General features: G+C 41.4%; 1 protein-coding gene across 1 annotated transcript in view; it reads left to right on the forward strand.

The window, feature by feature from the left end:
• The first annotated feature begins 3287 nt into the window (after positions 1 to 3287).
• xkr6b (XK, Kell blood group complex subunit-related family, member 6b) overlaps positions 3288 to 18733 on the forward strand; it is a 50602-nt gene continuing 35156 nt past the window's right edge. The window contains exon 1 of the mRNA XM_034900023.1: positions 3288 to 3847. Coding sequence (XP_034755914.1) covers positions 3288 to 3847 — 560 coding nt within the window. The remainder of the gene's footprint in view (positions 3848 to 18733) is intronic.

The raw sequence follows: 18733 nt of genomic DNA on the forward strand, positions 1-18733 counted from the left end.
GGAAACTCTGACAAACTGGAAAAAAATACCATAGACTTGTCATCAGCCTTTTATTGCTACTTGTATTGATCACACAGTCACACATCTCAAGTACAAAACATAAAACAGCCTTTCTCACAATGAATCATTGATTTTCTCCACCTGAATATGTTGCTTACAAGATGCTAGATTTACAGATAGAAAGTATTACTGCTCCCTTTCTCTGCGGATTCCTGTTCCATGTGTGGAAATCACAAAAACATTGTCTGATTTATTTAGCCTGCGCCGCCCTAACCATCCTTCATCCTGATCTCTTTCTCGAGAGGCCTCTGAGTTTTTCTGCTTTTATATTCACCCACTCTCTGTCTCACACACACTCATGAGAGGCCTGTGTGCTGTTTTTTTTATTTATTCAAAATGACTAATGTGTGTTTACTGCCCTGTAATGCAGTTTGTGACAAATTGGTTAAAAAGGGCTTTATAATTTGAATTGATGTCATCTGATTTGATTGTTTTGTATTGCTGCAAGGCCTTTGTTGCATTAAACTGCCTACCATATCCTGTGGACATTAGAGCTGAGTGTGGATCTGGTGTGCTGCTCAAAGGGGAATTGTGAAGAGACCTTATAGACCTGAGGAAGGAAAAGAAAGGAAGGCTAGTCAGGTGAAACAGGTTTGATGATGCTGTACTCTCATGTGTGCATTCCTTCTCATGTTTTCCCCTGGTTATCTGGCCAGGAGCAACGGCTACAGTTATCTTGATAGATAGTTATAATTCACCATTTCAAGTAGTAGCCTTAAACTGAAAACTATCTGATCTGATCTTAGAGTATGTATTTATACCAGACATGCTAAGACATAACACATGTATGTAGATTGTGGTCATTTCTGTGATGGCTATGACTAGACAAAAAAAAACTTATTTTAACGGATCATATGAGTACACACAAAGAGTGTTTTTGATGTATTGTAAGCTAATGCATGTGGGTAAACACATGCTTATTTTATTGTGAAACCAGACAAGACCTGGTCCAATGAACCAAATCAGAAATAATTAAGTGAGTTAATGTAGCTCTGGGCTCCTTTTCACTGGTCCAATGGTATCTCATACCCTGGCAGTACACAGAGAGAGAGAAAAGCCTGCCAACTGGTCATGCTTTTCCTCTCCGTAATGTGTTGACATTTTGCTCCAAAGTGATATGTCATTAGTCACAAGACTAGCAGAGGTGAACATGATGAAAATATTAATGTCTCATTCCATTTCCATCTGTGTGCATACGTGTCCTAGTAATGCTTGTTACTAACTTAGCTCTGGGGAGCTTATTTCCCAGAGTCCTTTTCTTTTCTCGCTTTGCAGTTTTCCACCTAAATCTTGGTGGTTGCAGCTGCTGCAACTGGGGCCCTGCTGGACCCCCTGCCACTCCCTGCACTGCTACTGTTATTACTTCTAGTCATAGTTCTATAATCTTTTTTTGTTACTTTATCAGCTACTGCAAACTGCTATCATTAATATGAATCATATTTCTGGCCGCCCACCAAGAGTCAGGGTCGTTCCGAGGTTTCTGGCTGTTTAAAAGAAGGTCTTCCTCACAACTGTTGCACCAAATGGGAAATCGTTGGGTCTTTGTATGTGGTCTAGACCTGCTCTATCTGTAAAGTGTGTTGGGATAACTCCTGTTGTGATTTGATATTATGAATCAAATGTAATTGAATGTGTCAATGAGGGTCCTCGGACAGAGAGAAAGAGAGTGTGAGGGTTCAGCACAATTTCAGCACTGGACAGCTCCCATCAAATCCAGCGTAGTGGGTGAAAGCTGACATGATCCAATCATCTCTCACTGGATATGACCCTGCATGGCAGCTCTGTGGGTTCAGTCTAATCACGGTGTTGTTGAGCATGCAGCAGATCCACCAGCTCTTCGCTCGCACATGCTACTGAAGGGGGAAACGTCACTTTTCAGCAAACGTTTGGGAAATTAAATGCTGCATAAAAGAGAGAAACCCCAAAACGTCTCGTAGCAACCATTTTATCCATCTCTATTTGTATCTATACATTCATTAGGTATTTTACCCAGAGGACATGGTGTGAAGAAGCTGCCTGTAGTTTGCTCTTTTCTAATACCATTACTACAGTATTCAGAAAACTTCCAATTTAACTTCCAATTGTTTATTGATGCAGGTGGAAATGCTTATTATTTTTGGAAAAATACATGTATAGTATAATTTTACAAGCATGCTGACAATATCATAGAGGACCATTGCATGTAGACCAGGTGATACAAATATTAAAAAGCACAGTAAGCTCAATCTTTTGAGAGCAATAAAGTTGTTGTGGGATGCTTTTTTTCATCAATAGGAATCCTTGTCCTTTTGGTCCACCTTCCCCCTACAAAAATGGCCCCACACTATGTCACCGTGACTGATTAAAATGTTCAAACAAGAGGAAAGACTTCCTTTGGTGATGAGGAGGCATGCTGCATTACATCATGCAGTCCTCTCCTGCACATTTTGGGGATTTAAACGACACTAGATGGCAACCACGTTGAGAGGGAGAGACAGAGGGTGTGTGTGTGTGTGTATATATGTGTGTGTGTGTGTGTGTGTGTGTGTGTTTGTGAGTGTGTTTGTGTGTGTGAGTGTGTGTGTTTGTGAGTGTGTTTGTGTGTGTGAGTGCGTGTTCGTGAGTGTGTGCGTGTGTGCTTGTGAGAGTTTGTGCGCGTGTGTGCGTGTGTGTGTGAGAGAGACAGAGAGAAGGAGAGAGAGAGAGAGAGAGAGTGAGAGAGAGAAAGAGAGAAAGAGAGAGAGAAAGAGAGGGAGAGAGAGAGTGAGAGAGAGAGAAAGAGAGAAAGAGAGCGAGAGAGGGAGAGAGAGAAGAGGAAGGAGGGGAGAGGTGCGGATGAATAACGTCGGGGTGGGACAGTGGAGGGACGGTCTGCTCTTGGCATTCAGCTTGCAGCTGGAGGAGAGCTGCAGAGAGGGAAAACAACTGCGCAGCGGGAAATGAGATGAATGCACAGGTAAAAATTGGTCGACCACAGATGGATGCATGAGTTACATATTAAATAGTTTGAACTTGTAGATTAGATTATTGATGCCAGGAGGGAATCGTTCTGCAGTAGAGGGAAAGCAAGACAAGATGTGCTGCGTCCATGGCGCCACTGGTGCGCTATCCGGGGACAGAGTGAGCGACGGCGACGCACTGACATCCCGCTTTTAGATGGCTCCAACATTTGGGGTGCAAAACAGGTGTCAGGGAAGTGTCGTCACGAACCCCGGAAGCCGGAGGAGGTGGGAACATCAGAGGAAAAGATGGCAGCGAAATCCGATGGTCGCGGGGTCGTCACCGGTTTCGCCCAGCTGCACAACCTGGATGAGGTGGTGGGGACGGGAGAGGACGACAATCAGAACAGCAGTTCATTCCACATCTGCCACTGCTGCAACACCTCGTCGTGCTACTGGGGCTGTCGGAGCGCCTGCCTGCATTACCTCCGGGGGAAGGGGAAGGGGAAAGAATCGGTGCGACCACCGCATGAGGAGCGCCTCTGGCTGGACTGTCTGTGGATCATCCTGGCTATGCTGGTCTTTTTCTGGGACGTGGGGACCGATTTGTGGCTGGCCATCGACTATTACCACAAGCAGGACTTTCTGTGGTCAGGCCTGACCCTGTTCTTCGTGCTGGTGCCCTCGGTTCTGGTCCAGATCCTGAGCTTCAGGTGGTTTGTGCAGGATTACACTGGGGGAGGACTGGGCTCCGTGGAGGGGCTGAGTAGTCGTAGAACAGCCAGTCTGCAAAGAGACAGGTGCTGCCGCCTCTCTGTCTGGGTCTGGCAGACCGTGATACACATCTTTCAGTTGGGACAAGTGTGGAGGTAAGACAAACTTCAAGTTTTGTGTTTTAAAGAATTAAATAACACCTCCAAAGCACAGTGTTTCCAGCTCCTCTCACTCCCTACATTCACTCAGCCCTCTAACCTCCTCTTGACTGTCACCTGGTATAACCCGTAGCTGTGTAGCCTACATGACTGGGGTGAAAATCCGAACCGTGGTGATGCCATTACGCTTGCCTCACTGTCTCCACTTTGTGGTGTCACACATGCCTAGTGTTTGCATTTAAAATATATCCAATAAATGTGAAACATTTTGCAAAACAGTCCATGCCCTCAGCCAAATGTGTCCTCAGCAAACTGCTACAGCTGCACAGAAATTGCACCGCTGTTTCATCACAGTGCGCCATTGCGCTCGTGTGGGGAGGGAAAAGGGCTATTTGTTCAAAGACTGACAGGTAGTAGCGCGCGAGCGGGTGTACGTGTGTGTGTGCGTGTGTGTGTCAGGGACGCCGTTCACATCACAGTGCACACGGTCGCCTCGATTCACCCCCTCTCCCTCCCCGCATCAAATACTCCAACTCTGCAACTAGAGGCCAGACGAGCATCTGTTTTCACGGCTCACAAAACTAAATCTTCCCCCCACAGACATGATGTCATCGATTCCTCTGCGACGCTCGACATCTTTGGTCCCTAAATCCGCTTTTTGGCCATACAAATTGATGCGTCTGGGGACCATGGGGACACTCCAGGTGTACGTGTCTGCGCGTAATCTGTGACATGTAGCGGCTACAGTAATAGTAAAATGTGACACTGGTGCGCGCAGCTACTCCATTTGGGCTGTTTGGTCAGAGCTTCTGAGCACCGAGTTGTTTTTGGTGCAGACAGACGCAGTGGCTGGCATTTAATGGAAAAAAAGTAACGCATGATGGCAGCTCTGAATGGACCGCCAGGCAGCGGCTAAATTCTTTTTAATATAGCAGTAGCGTGATACTCAGGGAAACGGGGCACATCGTTTTCTTACGTTCAGCTTTTCAGTCGACGATAGTGTTTTTGTGCAGCATCACATACTGACTGATTCTCTTGTTTGTGTTTGTCTGCTGCCTCCGCTCCTCATGTGAATGGATTTAATATGCCGTGATTGTGTAGTCTAATGCATGAGAACATTGGTGCTACAGGCTAAATTACTCACATGCGTAGTCTAAGAGTAAAATCTGAACTGAAACTCAATGACCTTTTTGGTAGAAGAAAAATGCCACAAGCCTGAAATGGGATACCTTTTCTACCAGTTTTACCTATCCCCCCCCCCCCCCCACCCCTGACAATGTAGCCTAAAAATAAGCCTTATTTCCTTTCCATGTGGCTGTAAAGACTTTTATGTCTGATGCTGGTGCAATCCCCTGTCTAGGTGGGTTTTAAAAGAATGAGACAACCCACTCTGCATCAGACTCATTTTGAGCTGCACCTGAAGGCTATTTATTGATCAGCTGCAGTTGTACTGTAGATGCTTAGGTTTTATTTACTCTAGTGTGGTTCAATTGCTTATGCTGCTCATATCTGTAGTGGGAAGAAGATATGGAGAGTGCTGGAAACTGTTGCACAGTTAAAGTCAATGGCTGTGTTGGTGGTTATAGTGGTTGAAGTTAAATGGAGAGCGATATGTCTAACCTCTGTTCTACAAATAAGAGACAGCTTTCTGTGGTGTCACTGGACAGGAAGCAGCAAGTTTTGCACTTGAGTCACATAATGTAATTAGAACATTAGATGTTTTGGTCAGGTTAAATATGAGATAGGAATAGTCAAACATTCTGGGAAATATATGTATTTGCTTTCTGGCAGAGAATTAGATGAGATATGAAACTACAGCCAAGGGCAGCTTATCTTATTTTAGCAGCAAAATCATGGCAACATACTGTGTAAAAGCTAGCCTGGCTATGTCCAATAGTAACTAAATCCATCTAACACCTATAAAGCTCACTAATTAACATACTATATCTGAGTTGTCTATAAAAATCACTTTCTACTCACTGTACTACCTACAGTGATAATGTTTTCAGGGACATTAGTACAAAGGAACCAGAGTGCAAGATCTGGAGTAGCTTCAGATCTGCAGGTACAGTAGTGAAAATCAACCTAAGCTCAACTGAACCTAAACTAAACTAAAGTTTAAAAAAGAAAGAAAAGAGAGGCTTTAAATGTGCTTATAAGGAACTCAAGTGAAAAAAATGTGTTGGTGTGCATGTTGTGACAGCACAAAGACTGGGGCAAGGGATCATTGTCAGGCCACTGTCTCCCTTTGGACATGATCCGCTTGGTTGGTGGTTGGGGGTTGGGGGTCAAAAGCTGCTCTTGTCAGCTTAGTGAGAGTTCAAACCCTAAGACCCGCAGGGCTAACACTTGATATGGAGATCATTAGCCGCTGTGGGGGCCAAACTGCCAATAGGTAGCATATGCTATATTTTATAAGTGGGCGGGAATATACATGAACTGTGCTTTCTTTTTTTCAGGTTTTAGTTCCATCAGTTTCAATGTCAGAACGTATCATATTTTGTCACCATGTGGGGAATATATAATCATTTTCCATTACAGAATTTCAAAGCAACTGCCAATCTTCAGCCTTCCTACCAATATGCTACAGTATCAGTTTTGGACTTCATTAATATGAGAAAACAAGTGCAAAGAAACTGCCTCGTCATGTCTCATTAGCCAATCCTATTTTTATTTCTACATTCAATTTTGCTGCCATCCTTCCATCCATTTGAGGACCCGAGCCAATAACAGAATCGACAAGCTTGTTTTTGCAGTTATCGCCTTGATAATTGTTGACAGAGCAGGGAGGATCCCCCTGCCATCTGTAATCCCACTCAGTCACTGACTCTCCACAGCTCTGTCATGTCGTCCTCCCTGTGAATCATCGGTGCTGCTGACGGTGTCCCCTTAAGCTTTAGAAATTCCGCTCACATACGCCCAGGCACACAGTGGATCACACATACAGAGAGGTCTCCTGGCAGTACGATGGACAGCTTAATCAGTGTAAACCCAAATTAGCATCTGACTGGAAAAAAACTGCATCCATTTTTGCCGCCTGAGGAATTCCATGTAGAAAGTTTTGGAAGCTCTCTGTTGTTGTTGGGAAATCACATCAGAATTGGGCGGAGTGTTGTCTTCTTCTTCCCTTTTAATTTGTCACGGTTGGAATAAAATATTGTGTAATAGGCAATTTTCAGTAGCTTCTCACAAACTGAAGACTCCAGTGGCAGTTATTAACCACTAAGCAGTAAGCATTTTAACATCACATCTCTTTTGCAGCCCTTATATATTCTTCAGATTTAAAAAGGGACTTTGACATTCAGTTTCAAACCAACCTTTTAAGTACAATCAGTAACTAAACATTTCAATGTGGTTACATTTTCACATATTTATAGGGGCACTCCACCCATATTACACATGATGTTCAGTAAATCAATTTCCCTGATGATATCATAAGCTTGAGCTTGAGAAGATCTTTAATAGAAAGTGTACATTATAAATTAGAGGTACTGGAAGAAGTGGTCATTTAGGAGGCAGGGAGGACTAATGAAGGCTGCTATGGAAACATATTATGGGAGTGCATTATGAAAAATGGTGGATCCAGCATGTTTGGAGCTTGAACAAGGTCAAGATATCTCTTCCTCTGCTGCTTTGATTTTGATCATGCTTTTATTTTATTTTTGTAATTATCTATAATCTCGTATTAGTTCCCTAACTTTATGGAAGAATCTTTATACACCTATGAATTCTCAAAATATGCATCAGCGAATGTAATTTGAACAACACATAGTTTGTCTAAGATATCCTTGTCAATTTAACCTTTTAAACCTTGTTGCCTCTTTTCAGCCTGGACACCATTTAAATGCCTTTTCATTAAGACTTGAGTAAGTCATCTCATTTATAAAGGATTGTAGACCACTTTAGAACTGGGTAAGGTAGCGTCCTTTGTTTAACTAATTCTTGTTGATTTAAATACTCAACAGATACAATGCATTAAACAAGACTCAGGAGCTGTCCAGTGCTGAAATACATACTCAATCACAGGGATATGTTTAATGCATTGTGTTGCCATTTCTAACTTCAAGCAGCCTTGTATCAAATTAAACACACTGAATATTGTAGGGTGTGTACATGAGAGTGTGTATTGATTCATACTGTATCATTGGCTATCATACCCAGTTCCCCAGACAAACACAACACTGTGTTGCACAGCATCCACATTTGCAATTGTCTATAGTGAAAGGTGGAACAGACTTTGGATTTATGTTAAACCTAGACTTAAAACTTCCTAATTGACAGTGTATATATCAGCTGTTTTCAACTTTACTGTAATGTTGTCCATTAAAATGAATGGAGTAGGTAGTCAGGTTTCAAAAGGGTTACTGGGAAAGATGTGTGATATGATGCTATGATAATTGCTGTTGGTATTCACGATGCAACACTGTGTCTATGATAGAGTGTGTGGGTTGTGTTATTGCTTGTTTGACAGTGTATAAAAACACAATTTATTCCAGTTAAGTGCCAAAATGCAATGAACATCAGACTGCTAAATTGCTAATCTTTCATATATATGTAGGGGTTAAATTAGATCACCATGAGAAAGATAGATTTTCTGGTAAATACCTACTTATTATTGTGTTACTGAAACTGTACATTCATTTTGGCTAGACAGGAACTCTCCAGTTCTGCAGCAGCCAAAGATGTTGGGAATTCCCCCCCCCCGCTTGCAATTGTACAAAATATTTTAACACCACAAATCTGATGCTTGGATTATGCTTTAATCTAGGATCGGGCAGCACAAAGAATTCGCCTTATGGTTGACATCTGTCTCTGTTTCCAAGCCTGGTAAATATTAATACAGACTGGGAAGGAGTCGACAAAAGCCTCTCTTGGCTGACTGGGTTGCTCTTAGTTGCCAGAAAGGTTTGTACATGCAGTGAGGCGAGACATCAACATGATACAATGCAACCAGCTGCCCTGTCAAGGAAAAAAAAAAGCTGACGAGGTGAAAGAGAAAAAAAATCATGGCTTGGATAAATTGGTGACAATCCATGTAACTATGTTTAAAATGGTGAAAGATGGGAACATCTTGTTCCTTCTAAAGTTGAAGCTTTTAAGTATTTTTGGAGCTAAGGAAATAACCGATAGGTATACCGGGTCTTACTGGGCTGCTTATTCAGTTTGCTGGCAGAGTAAATACGTCTGGGAATCTTCATAAAAAATCAATTTCCTATTGTTGTAAAGGCATATTAAATCGTGAGTGTCTTGATGTTTGCACACTTTATAAGAAACACATTAAAATCCTTAGACCACCAGTCCCTGAAATACATTTTAATCAGCAAAAAAAAAAAACAGAGGCACAGACAGACAGAAAGCACTTGTCTTTATTAAGGTACACATCTGATTGTGCTGTGTATTATTTACAGACAGCACATTAAACTTCCATTGCTGCTTGGGAACATATCAGTGTAACTCTACTCATTTTCTCATTAGCGCTGATAACAGGGAACAAACCTTTAAAGCCAGCGCTCCAAGAAAACCCCCAATTATGTGACAGAGGAGCCTATCAACATGCAAGAAAAGCCGTCTCTCTCAGGAGCGTATCGCAGCTGGGGGTAAAAAGACAGAAAGCTGTAAATGATGTTGAAATATGTGCTTCAGTTTTTCAAGTAGCGGGGGAAGAGAGAGGGATGTGAAAAAGCAATTCAATTGCTGTTTTGGTTCAGTTTCATCAGAATTAGAGTTGACGCTGAGTTGTTAAATAAGAGAGTATTGCTGGAAATTGTTTGCTTCAGCAAATTTTACACTTCCTAATAAACAGAGAAATGCCATTTTAATCCGTCATGAACATCACAACATAATGTCATTGGTGACCTTACCTATGTACAGTATGTAACGGTAAACCCCTAAATAAATGAGTAGCTAACATGTAAGCTGACTGCAATCCCATTTTCACAAGCGATGCCACCGACTGTTACCGCGGAGAGCAAGTTCAATGCGGGTAGAATAACTGGGGATAAAGAGCCTATGATGATGCGGGATTTCACCGTCTCAGGCCTGCCTCCTGAGCAATATTTTGAAGTAGAAGCCTGAAGGCCCTGATGTTACATCCTTGCTGCCTCTCAGCACTAGTCAACAGACAGACACAGGCTGGCACTCCTGAAGGAATATTAAGCACACAGGCAGATGGGTTACCAGACACAGATTTGTATGCAGGTCACATACATATGTGTACGTGCACATACACAAACCACACCTCAGGGGAGTTGAGAGTAGCTCTTTTTTTATACACCTCCTTATATGCAGTTTCACATCGCGGCCTCTCTCTTTCTTACTGACACACAAACACACACACCTTGGCAGATTTAGACATTTCCATGTCCTGTTTCTTTAGGCACTTACAGTAGATAAGAGATAGGTGGTGCAGTCTGAGGACAATGGACTCTTCATACCCTTCCCTGGCTCTCCCCTCTAACTGAAAGTCATCTTCTTCACACTTTCCCTCAGAGAAAACAAATTAAAACTTTTTAAATGTGTATTAAAAACACACGAGTGAGCCACACCAGTGCACTTGATGACATGTTTGTTCATTATAATAAACATGGGCACTGGAGTTAATTTAGATTTAATGCCAGAAATACTCACAAGAGCATTACATGTGTATTAATCTACAGCTGAAAGTAGTCCTCAATAAAGGAAATGTTTACTCCCCTTTGATTAATGTTTGCTGAAAACTACAGTGCCCAGCTTTTTATGAAAAGTTTAAAAAAAATATGTTTCACATAATTCTTTGAAAGTCAATGGGCTTGGGGCTGAATGCACAGACAGAGCAAGGTAGTCAGAAAGTATCAAGAGACAAAGCTTTTCATTTTGACTCACACTTTCCAGATTCAGAGTCTTTTTGTATTTGCTTGTGTGTGTGTTAACATGTCTACACTCTTCGTTTCTGCTTGCTACAGTTGTAGGATGCGTGTTTGTGGAACTTGGCTCACGATGATGTAGGGTTTATTGACTTTGAAGTCTGTTGTTTGTTCATTGTGGTGTGTTCCTAGTTCTGTTTTGCAATTATACCGGCATCATCGGTTCAATTCTCAATCCTCCCTGCAGCTGTCTTTTATTTCCATTCTCCTCTAAATGAAAATTTAAATCTGCCCCGTTGCAACTTTTCCTTTGAGCTCGCTTAGAAGCGCTCACAACAAACACATGCTGCATGGTGTGTGATATACATTTTGTTCACATTAATCTGCTGCATATTCTGCTTAGAGAAAATCACTACCCAAGCCCAGAGGATATCCAGTGCGAGTTGAAATGCCTACATACAAAGGCTATTTTTCATCTGGGATCCCCCAGCCTAATAGTTGTATAATTTATATTCATCCTTCCCTTTCCCCCGGAAATAGGTGAGGCCTACACTCCCCAGCGTACTATTTGAGATCATCATGAGTTTGCCTCGTACCTCTGTCCATTAGTGCTCTTCATAAGCTCAAGCCACCACACTACCATCTGTCCTCCCTGCAAAGTTAACATATGTTTTTATTTTTATCCCTCCCTATCACTTACACACATTAATGTTCTTAGGATTCTCATGAGCCTTTTATCCTCCTCCATCAATCCTGGAAGGAGACACCACACTGTGTGCTCCTCTCATCCTCTCCTTATTTGCTGTAGTTAAAGCGACCGGGTTTTCTACACTGTGAGCTCAATATCTGTGTCCCTTACCACTAGTTAAAGTCATCAAGCTACCTCCCTCCCCTCCATCTTTCTCTTTATGTCTATCCCTCTCTCCCTGTGTTGCCTTTACATAAAGCTGCACTTGACCTCCATTTCTGTAAAGGAAACTGGAGCATCTGGCCCCTGCCCCATTACAACTCAACAACTCCTCCCTCCCTTATCCTTCCATACCACCCATCTTCTACTCCCTACAGAGCCCATTTGCTGATCTCCCACATTCAACCATCCTTTTTAGTTCTCACTTCTGCTCCCTCTTCCTGACAAAACGTCTCATTTCTGCAGGAAACTGTTACACCGCGGTTCATGAGTCAACCTGTGGCTTAATGGCTCTCCTCTCACACTGCATGCCATTTGTTTGGTGTCAGCTTTTCACGGGTACTTATTTATGGTCTGTTGAAAAGACTACTCACAAAGAGTGAATCAATACAGAATGCTGCAAAAAAGGGAGAAGTAATAATCAACAATTGAAGAGTTATAAAGGTGCATTAAATTGGATTTAGATATGACTACTGAATCAAATTACTCCATTATTGTGAAAGGGTTGCTAGTACTGCAGATCCCACTGAGAATCAGCCCCACGATGCAGTGCCATGTCATGCGGCTGTCAGGCACTTTTCAGCTCCAGAAAAAACATTGTTGGTTTACAGATAACTGTGGAAAGCTACAACCAGCCCAGCAGATCACATAAGCTGGTTGAACACAACCTGCTCAGCATGAAATGGAAGAAAACAAGTGGCAGGTGGAGAAACTCAAACATTCGGGAGGTGAAAGAGACCCAGCTATTTTCCTCAGGAGTTGGATACCCAAACCATGGATAAAAACATAGAGTAAATACTGGAAGTTTAATAACAATATCTACCATTTTATATTTTACAGTTACAAAGTGCTTTACTGGAAAAAGAAAACAAGCAAACAATAAAATCAAAGGAGAATGCAATTAATAAAAACACTACCTCATTAAAGAATACAATGAGATGACAAAACACACGAGGAGTAAGTAGCCAGAAAAAGGACTTGCTCACTGTAGTAGCCATAAGAACAGGACCTGATATCATCAAGGCAGAGTTTGTCTGACCCCAGTGGACAAAAGCTACTTGAATGCTGTTTTAAAGGCAACCTATTATGCTTTTTATATATATTTTCTTTCATTTATTTAATGTTACAATGTCGTGGCCAAAGCTTCAACTAATGATATAAATATATAAACGTATTTAAAAGAAATCCCTGTGAGCCATACCTCAAATTTCCCACTGTTCTGAACTCTCTGGTTTTGATCATTTTTTTCTACTCTACGAAGTTATTGCTGTCTTACCAAGCCAGCTTTCTTTATATGGTTAGCCTCTGTAGCCAGGCACGCTACCGCAGTGTTTACATTACAGACAATGCCACCTGAGCTACTTACTAATGTCCACGAAAGCTGTAATCTCGGCTGCCCAGGCACATACAAGGCACCTGTTTGCCATTCCCTACATTTGATTCCAAACAAGCTACTCGATCGAACAGTGTCTGAAGTTTGGGGTTGGGAAGCCGGTGAGGGATCTCGTACTAGTCTTTGCAATGATATCTCTTGCAGTATTGTTGGGACACGGGGGTCCTGGGTCTTGGGAGGAAAAAGAAGCAGATGGCCACTTCATGTATGTTGGAAGAGTATATTTTGATAGAGCGGACATGTGGGACCATAACTGTTATGGTCCCAAATGTCTCCACTATCACACTGATGAAACAGATGTCAGATTTCTCAAAATCTGGATCTGATGACACACACACACACACACACACACACACACACACACACAGACTGCTCTTTTTGATGCTGCCTGTGTTTCATTAATATCTGGGCTGTGTCGTGGAAGCTGCCTCAGCAGTGCTCAGAGAAGACCACTATTGTTTGAGTCTAATCATGGTCGACGCTCCAGGCGTCAGTTTGATAAACAGACAATCTCTGCTTATAAATAATTGAACAGCCCCGTTAGTCTCTCACCGCGTCACACTCGCAGGGTTTTCACCGTCGTCTCTTCTCAGTCTCGTATCTGCATGGTGATACCCTGTTTAGTGAGCTGTTACACTCACTGAGAAATGAGCAATGTGAAGCCGCTCCTTTCACAAAGTCAGTGCTGTGTTGCAGTGTGCGCGCTGCCTCGGCTCACTAAGCAGGGTGTCACCATGCAAATATGAGACTAAGAAGAAAATATGACAAAACCATGCAAACACTGTGACAGTGAGAGAACTGAGTCAAGTACACTGCTGAAGATGTCTTGGGTGAAAACACAAACATAAACACACATCACGTTGTTACAGCTTTCATTAAATTTGAGAATAAATTACAATTACCTTAGAAAAGTGAACCAGAACTTCTATCGTAAGCAACAACCTCAACAGCTTATTAGATAAAAACACATAACCTTCATATAAACTAAAATTTCTATTTAAATGTGGTGTTTTGTGGGTAACATCACTCATGCAGCCAGTCGCTCCATTACTTATACCGTACTTGGGAGTGTGTGAATGAAACAATGATGCGTTGCCTATAGCTACAAATCTTTGTGTTCATTCTTTAAAAAAATCAGATGTGAATTAAAAGTGTGTCATATCATTTAATATGAATATTTGTTTCATGTGTAGAAATGTATTCTACAGTACATGCAGAAAGTCATTTATTAAAAAAATGTTGTAACATTTTTGGAATACACTTATTTTCCTACTTTCAGAAAGTCAGAAGAGAAGATCCATAGGAGACAGCCAGGGCACAGTTGGCTCAGCATTAAGACTGGTTTTGCACGGATAAAACAAAGAAGATATAACATGTTCATTTGTGAAATTTAGAGATGCTAGTAGGCAGATTTTTTTTTAACCTTTGGATAGATTCAGGCTAGCTGTTTCCCTGAGTTATCGGTTTTTATGCCAAGCTAAGCTAACATCTTCTAGCTTCATTTTAGTTACAGTAACAAAACAAATATGAGAGTGGTATCAATCGTCTTATCTGACTCTTGGCAACAAAGTGAAGCAGTATATTTGCCAAAATGTTGAACTATTTCTTTACATAACACAATCTTTTTCTAAATGTTTGTATAGTGTGAACCAGCTTGCATTATTGTCCTTTGAATTCATGTTGGTTTACCCTGGTTTAATGTACTGCAAGAAAACTCTGTTCTTGTCCACATAATGTTAGGTGTCTCGTCATATTTAGGACAGCCCGTTTTCAGGCCTCCAGCTCAGCAGTCCATCACTGTCCTTCCTATGTCCTTCCTATGTCATTTCGTCCTCTCTTTCTTATCAATGTGGCTGGGTGGCTTTTTCCTTTCTTCAGGTGATCGTGGCGAGCCAGGAGAGCTAAATTGGGTTCTTGAGGTGGACCTGAGAGCATCAAAGTAGAGAGGTCATCAGCTCAGAGTACAACAGTGATCAGTTGGATGTCACATATCCCCTCCTCTTCAGGCCTGACAGGCCATGGGTCCACACCAAGTGTACTTCAGATGTTGAAACTCAGACCTCTTTTATTTGCTTCCTGGTTATTTTTTCTGACACATGCAACTCTCCATGTCCCTCTGTCTATCTCTCTTTCTATTTGTATTTGCTCTTTTCCTACTTTGTATTTTCCACTTCTCCTTCCTCTTTGCCATCCGCCATCAATCTTTTTCTTCCCTTATCGCTTGTTTTGTACCACTGCATTGTAGCTCCCTGTCTGTTTGCCCTCAGAGTAAATTACATATTAACACCAGCATTTATGCTTCGGGCCCTGCAGTTTATTTAAATACACCGTGGACTGTAGGCTTGTGTGCAAAAGCAACAAGAGCTTAGTGCTGTCACTTCTCTGTCACTACCCCTCACATACATACACACACAAGACTCGAGCCGCCTTCCTCTTACTATACTGTATACGTGTGAATGCAAATGTATGCATGCAAATGAGTGAGTGCAAGTGCATGCATCGTAGGTGTGAATGTTCTTCTGCCGCATGCTACGATGAGTGTTAAGAAACACTTGACTCGTCTCGTATGGTACAGTGTAAAACATCTGATGCTTTGAAGCAAAGTTTGGCTCTGCAGAAAGACATGGTGTAATGTTGTTGTTCAGAATTTGCTCCAGACTCGAGGAGCGACCACAGCAAATGCACGATCACCAGGGATCCGTTTCAGAAAGCAGGTTTAGTGAAAAGTTAACCCAGAGAGAGAGGGGTAACTTTAGCCCGTTTCAAAAAAAGAGGTAACTTAACCAGGGTCAGTTACTATGGAAACTGACCCTGTGAACCTAACCTGATTGGTAGCAGGGTTTCTTCAAGAAACCTCAAGTTTCTCTCTGTCTCCCTCTGACACAGCGCTCTTTCATTTCATCATTCATTCCTTCAGTCTGTATCAGACGCATTTTAGAGCAGTTTGTTATCTGCATGAATGAAAAAAGGTGTTGGTTTAGTAACCATGTTAGGCAGACTATAAAACATTTCACTCTCAAAACATGGGATTTCCTTTTGTCGTCGATCCCGTTGATGAAGAAGCTGTATTACTTCGCAGGGAGCTAAACATACGTCAGGAGATGATGTTGAAGCCCAACTAGATGTATTTTAATTTCCAGATAACTAGGCTATACTTGAGCGGTAATATTATTGGTTACCATTGATTAAATATGAAATGAATACATTATATTAGCATTGACTCGAGCAGCCATTTTCTCCCAAACCAATTCTCGCTGTTTTACAACAGCCGCTGTGTTGCTTTTTTAAAACTTAATACATGTTCGAACTCGCTATATGTGCGCATTTTCACCGACAAGTTTGTTTGTGGTTGTTGCTATGGTGAATTGTAGTATCATGGCTCCATTCGTGCTGGATTTTTATTGTGGTTATGTACACGGTTAACTCTGAGTGAACGTACTCCGAGTTGATTGAACCAACTCTAATCAGCTGTTCTGGAACCGAATACTCCGAGATTCACATCTCAGGGTAAGTCAACTCAGAGATCAGGGTTAGACTCAGAGTTTGTTAAATCTCCTTCCTGAAACGGACCCGACTGTTTTTAGTCTTGGCTGGTATAAAGTTTAGAAATAAATAAATACACATGTTATGTTTGTGCACATACAACCTTGATTGCAAGCATTCAGTGTGCCACACATGTCTAAGCGCATGCATCCCGTTTACCGCAATTTCCTCAGTGATACTACATTATGCAGCAAACACATGTATTTCTAGAAAGCAAGTCATGCATGATATAAGACATGGATGGGCATTGTTATACTTTATATTTTGTCTGCAGTGGATTCAGGATGAAATGGAGTCAGTGAGATATTTTCAGCGACCGTGTCTGATTGGATTAGTCCAGTATTCCTTTAAGGGACATAACGGTTTAAAAACTGCTACTGCAACTCCATTGCCTCCATATGGATTACAGGTTTGGAAGAAACATGTAAAAAGCAGACCATAAATATCGATTTCAAAGCTATATCGGCTGATTTGTTTTTAAGTTAAACACATTTAGCTATTATAATAAATATCAAAGCATCTAACCTTTAATTGAGATTATTTGCTATAATGCATTTTACAGTATTTCTTAGACTGCTCATGTTTGGACAAGGACACAGACCAAAACACCTCACCTAATATACATTCTTTTTATCCTCCTTTCCATTTCTCCTTCACACCCACACATGCAGCACTCCTGGTTAGCCATGTGGCTACGTGTTTTTAACCTCAATGAGTAGGGACAGGCCAACATGTCTCCTCACACTTCCTGTCTTTATATAGTTACCTTGACTGCAACCCATATTTTTATGTTTGCCTCCCCCCACATTTTGCAATAAATGTATTTATGCTGTATGGAGTTTGAAATAGAATGCGCCAAGAGTAGTTGAAAGTTTAATGGTGGAGCCTTTTGTAATAAGCTTAACAATTATCCGATCGCTAGGCAAGAAAAAACAAAACAAAAAAACAGCACAGGAATTAGTTTGTCTGTACCGGCGAGAGAGGTCCTGGGGAATACAAAAGCCCTGTCAAATGTTTAATTGTTTGCTTATTGATTTATTTGGGACTTTTTTGATATTGTGTTTTCTGTGCAGGACTTTGAGGCTTTTCCCAAACCATGTATGTCCAACAGAGAAGGTTGTTTATTTTATTTTTTTTGTCCTCTCTGGCATTGTCCCCTCACTGCCACAAGAGATTTCAGACTGGTCTTTGTCTTTTTTGGCATGGTCGAGCTCTCCTCTGTCTCACCTCCCCACTGGGCACAAATCTCGGCTCTTTGAAGACAAGTGAATGTAACAAAACATAGAGCGATATGCAGCAATGTCAGGCACCACAGGCGGACAGCAGACATAAAATCGGCACAGCGATGGGTTTATGCTCTTAGATGTGTACTATTCTCACACCAAATGAGACCTTTAGACAATTTCTCATCAAGATATTAGTCCAGAGGATTGATCACCAACTGGGACACTTGTGTCCTAACAGGGCACTATGATTTAAACGTCTCTGCGCCTCAGCATGAATGCATTTTAACTAATTTGTCTGTATGGCTGCTGAAGTTGACCATAAACCATTGCAATCTTTATTTTTTTTGCCTTATCTCACCTCAGCGTTTTGGGTTTTGGGTGAACACTATAGTGTTTCTGAAATCCTCATCCAGAACTCAGTGTCCTTATTAGACATTGATTCTAGGTTTTTATTTAGGCTAGACCAATAAATTGGCCGTACTGATATAAAATGGGCAATATTAGTCTAGTGTGTATTAGTGAACATGATATAAATATGCCAATTTCACCAGTTTGTCAAATGTTTTTCTTGTAAAATGTCATTCTTATGTTTTGTTTATGTTAAAAAAAAAAACTTGGCTTGGATATTATTAGCAGATTTTTTAAACTTAGCAGCCTAAGAAATCTAGTATCAGTCAAGCTATAGGTTTTTTTTAGAGAAGAAGGTTAGAAAGTTATTTCCCTAAAATTGATTAGTATGATGACTAAATTCTTTTGGTTATAAGATTTGACCATTGCGAGACACATAAAAAAAAAAAAAGATCCATTGTTATCTTAGTAAATGTTTTGACAAAAATGAAAGCATGGATGTGAGGAAAGCAGGCATATACACTCACCGGCCACTTTATTAGGTAAACCTGTCCAATTGCTCGTTAACACTTAATTTCTAAGCAGCCAATCACATGGCGGCAACTCAGTGCATTTAGGCATGTA

This window comes from Etheostoma cragini, chromosome 18 (assembly GCF_013103735.1).
Source record: "Etheostoma cragini isolate CJK2018 chromosome 18, CSU_Ecrag_1.0, whole genome shotgun sequence".
NCBI lineage: Eukaryota > Metazoa > Chordata > Actinopteri > Perciformes > Percidae > Etheostoma > Etheostoma cragini.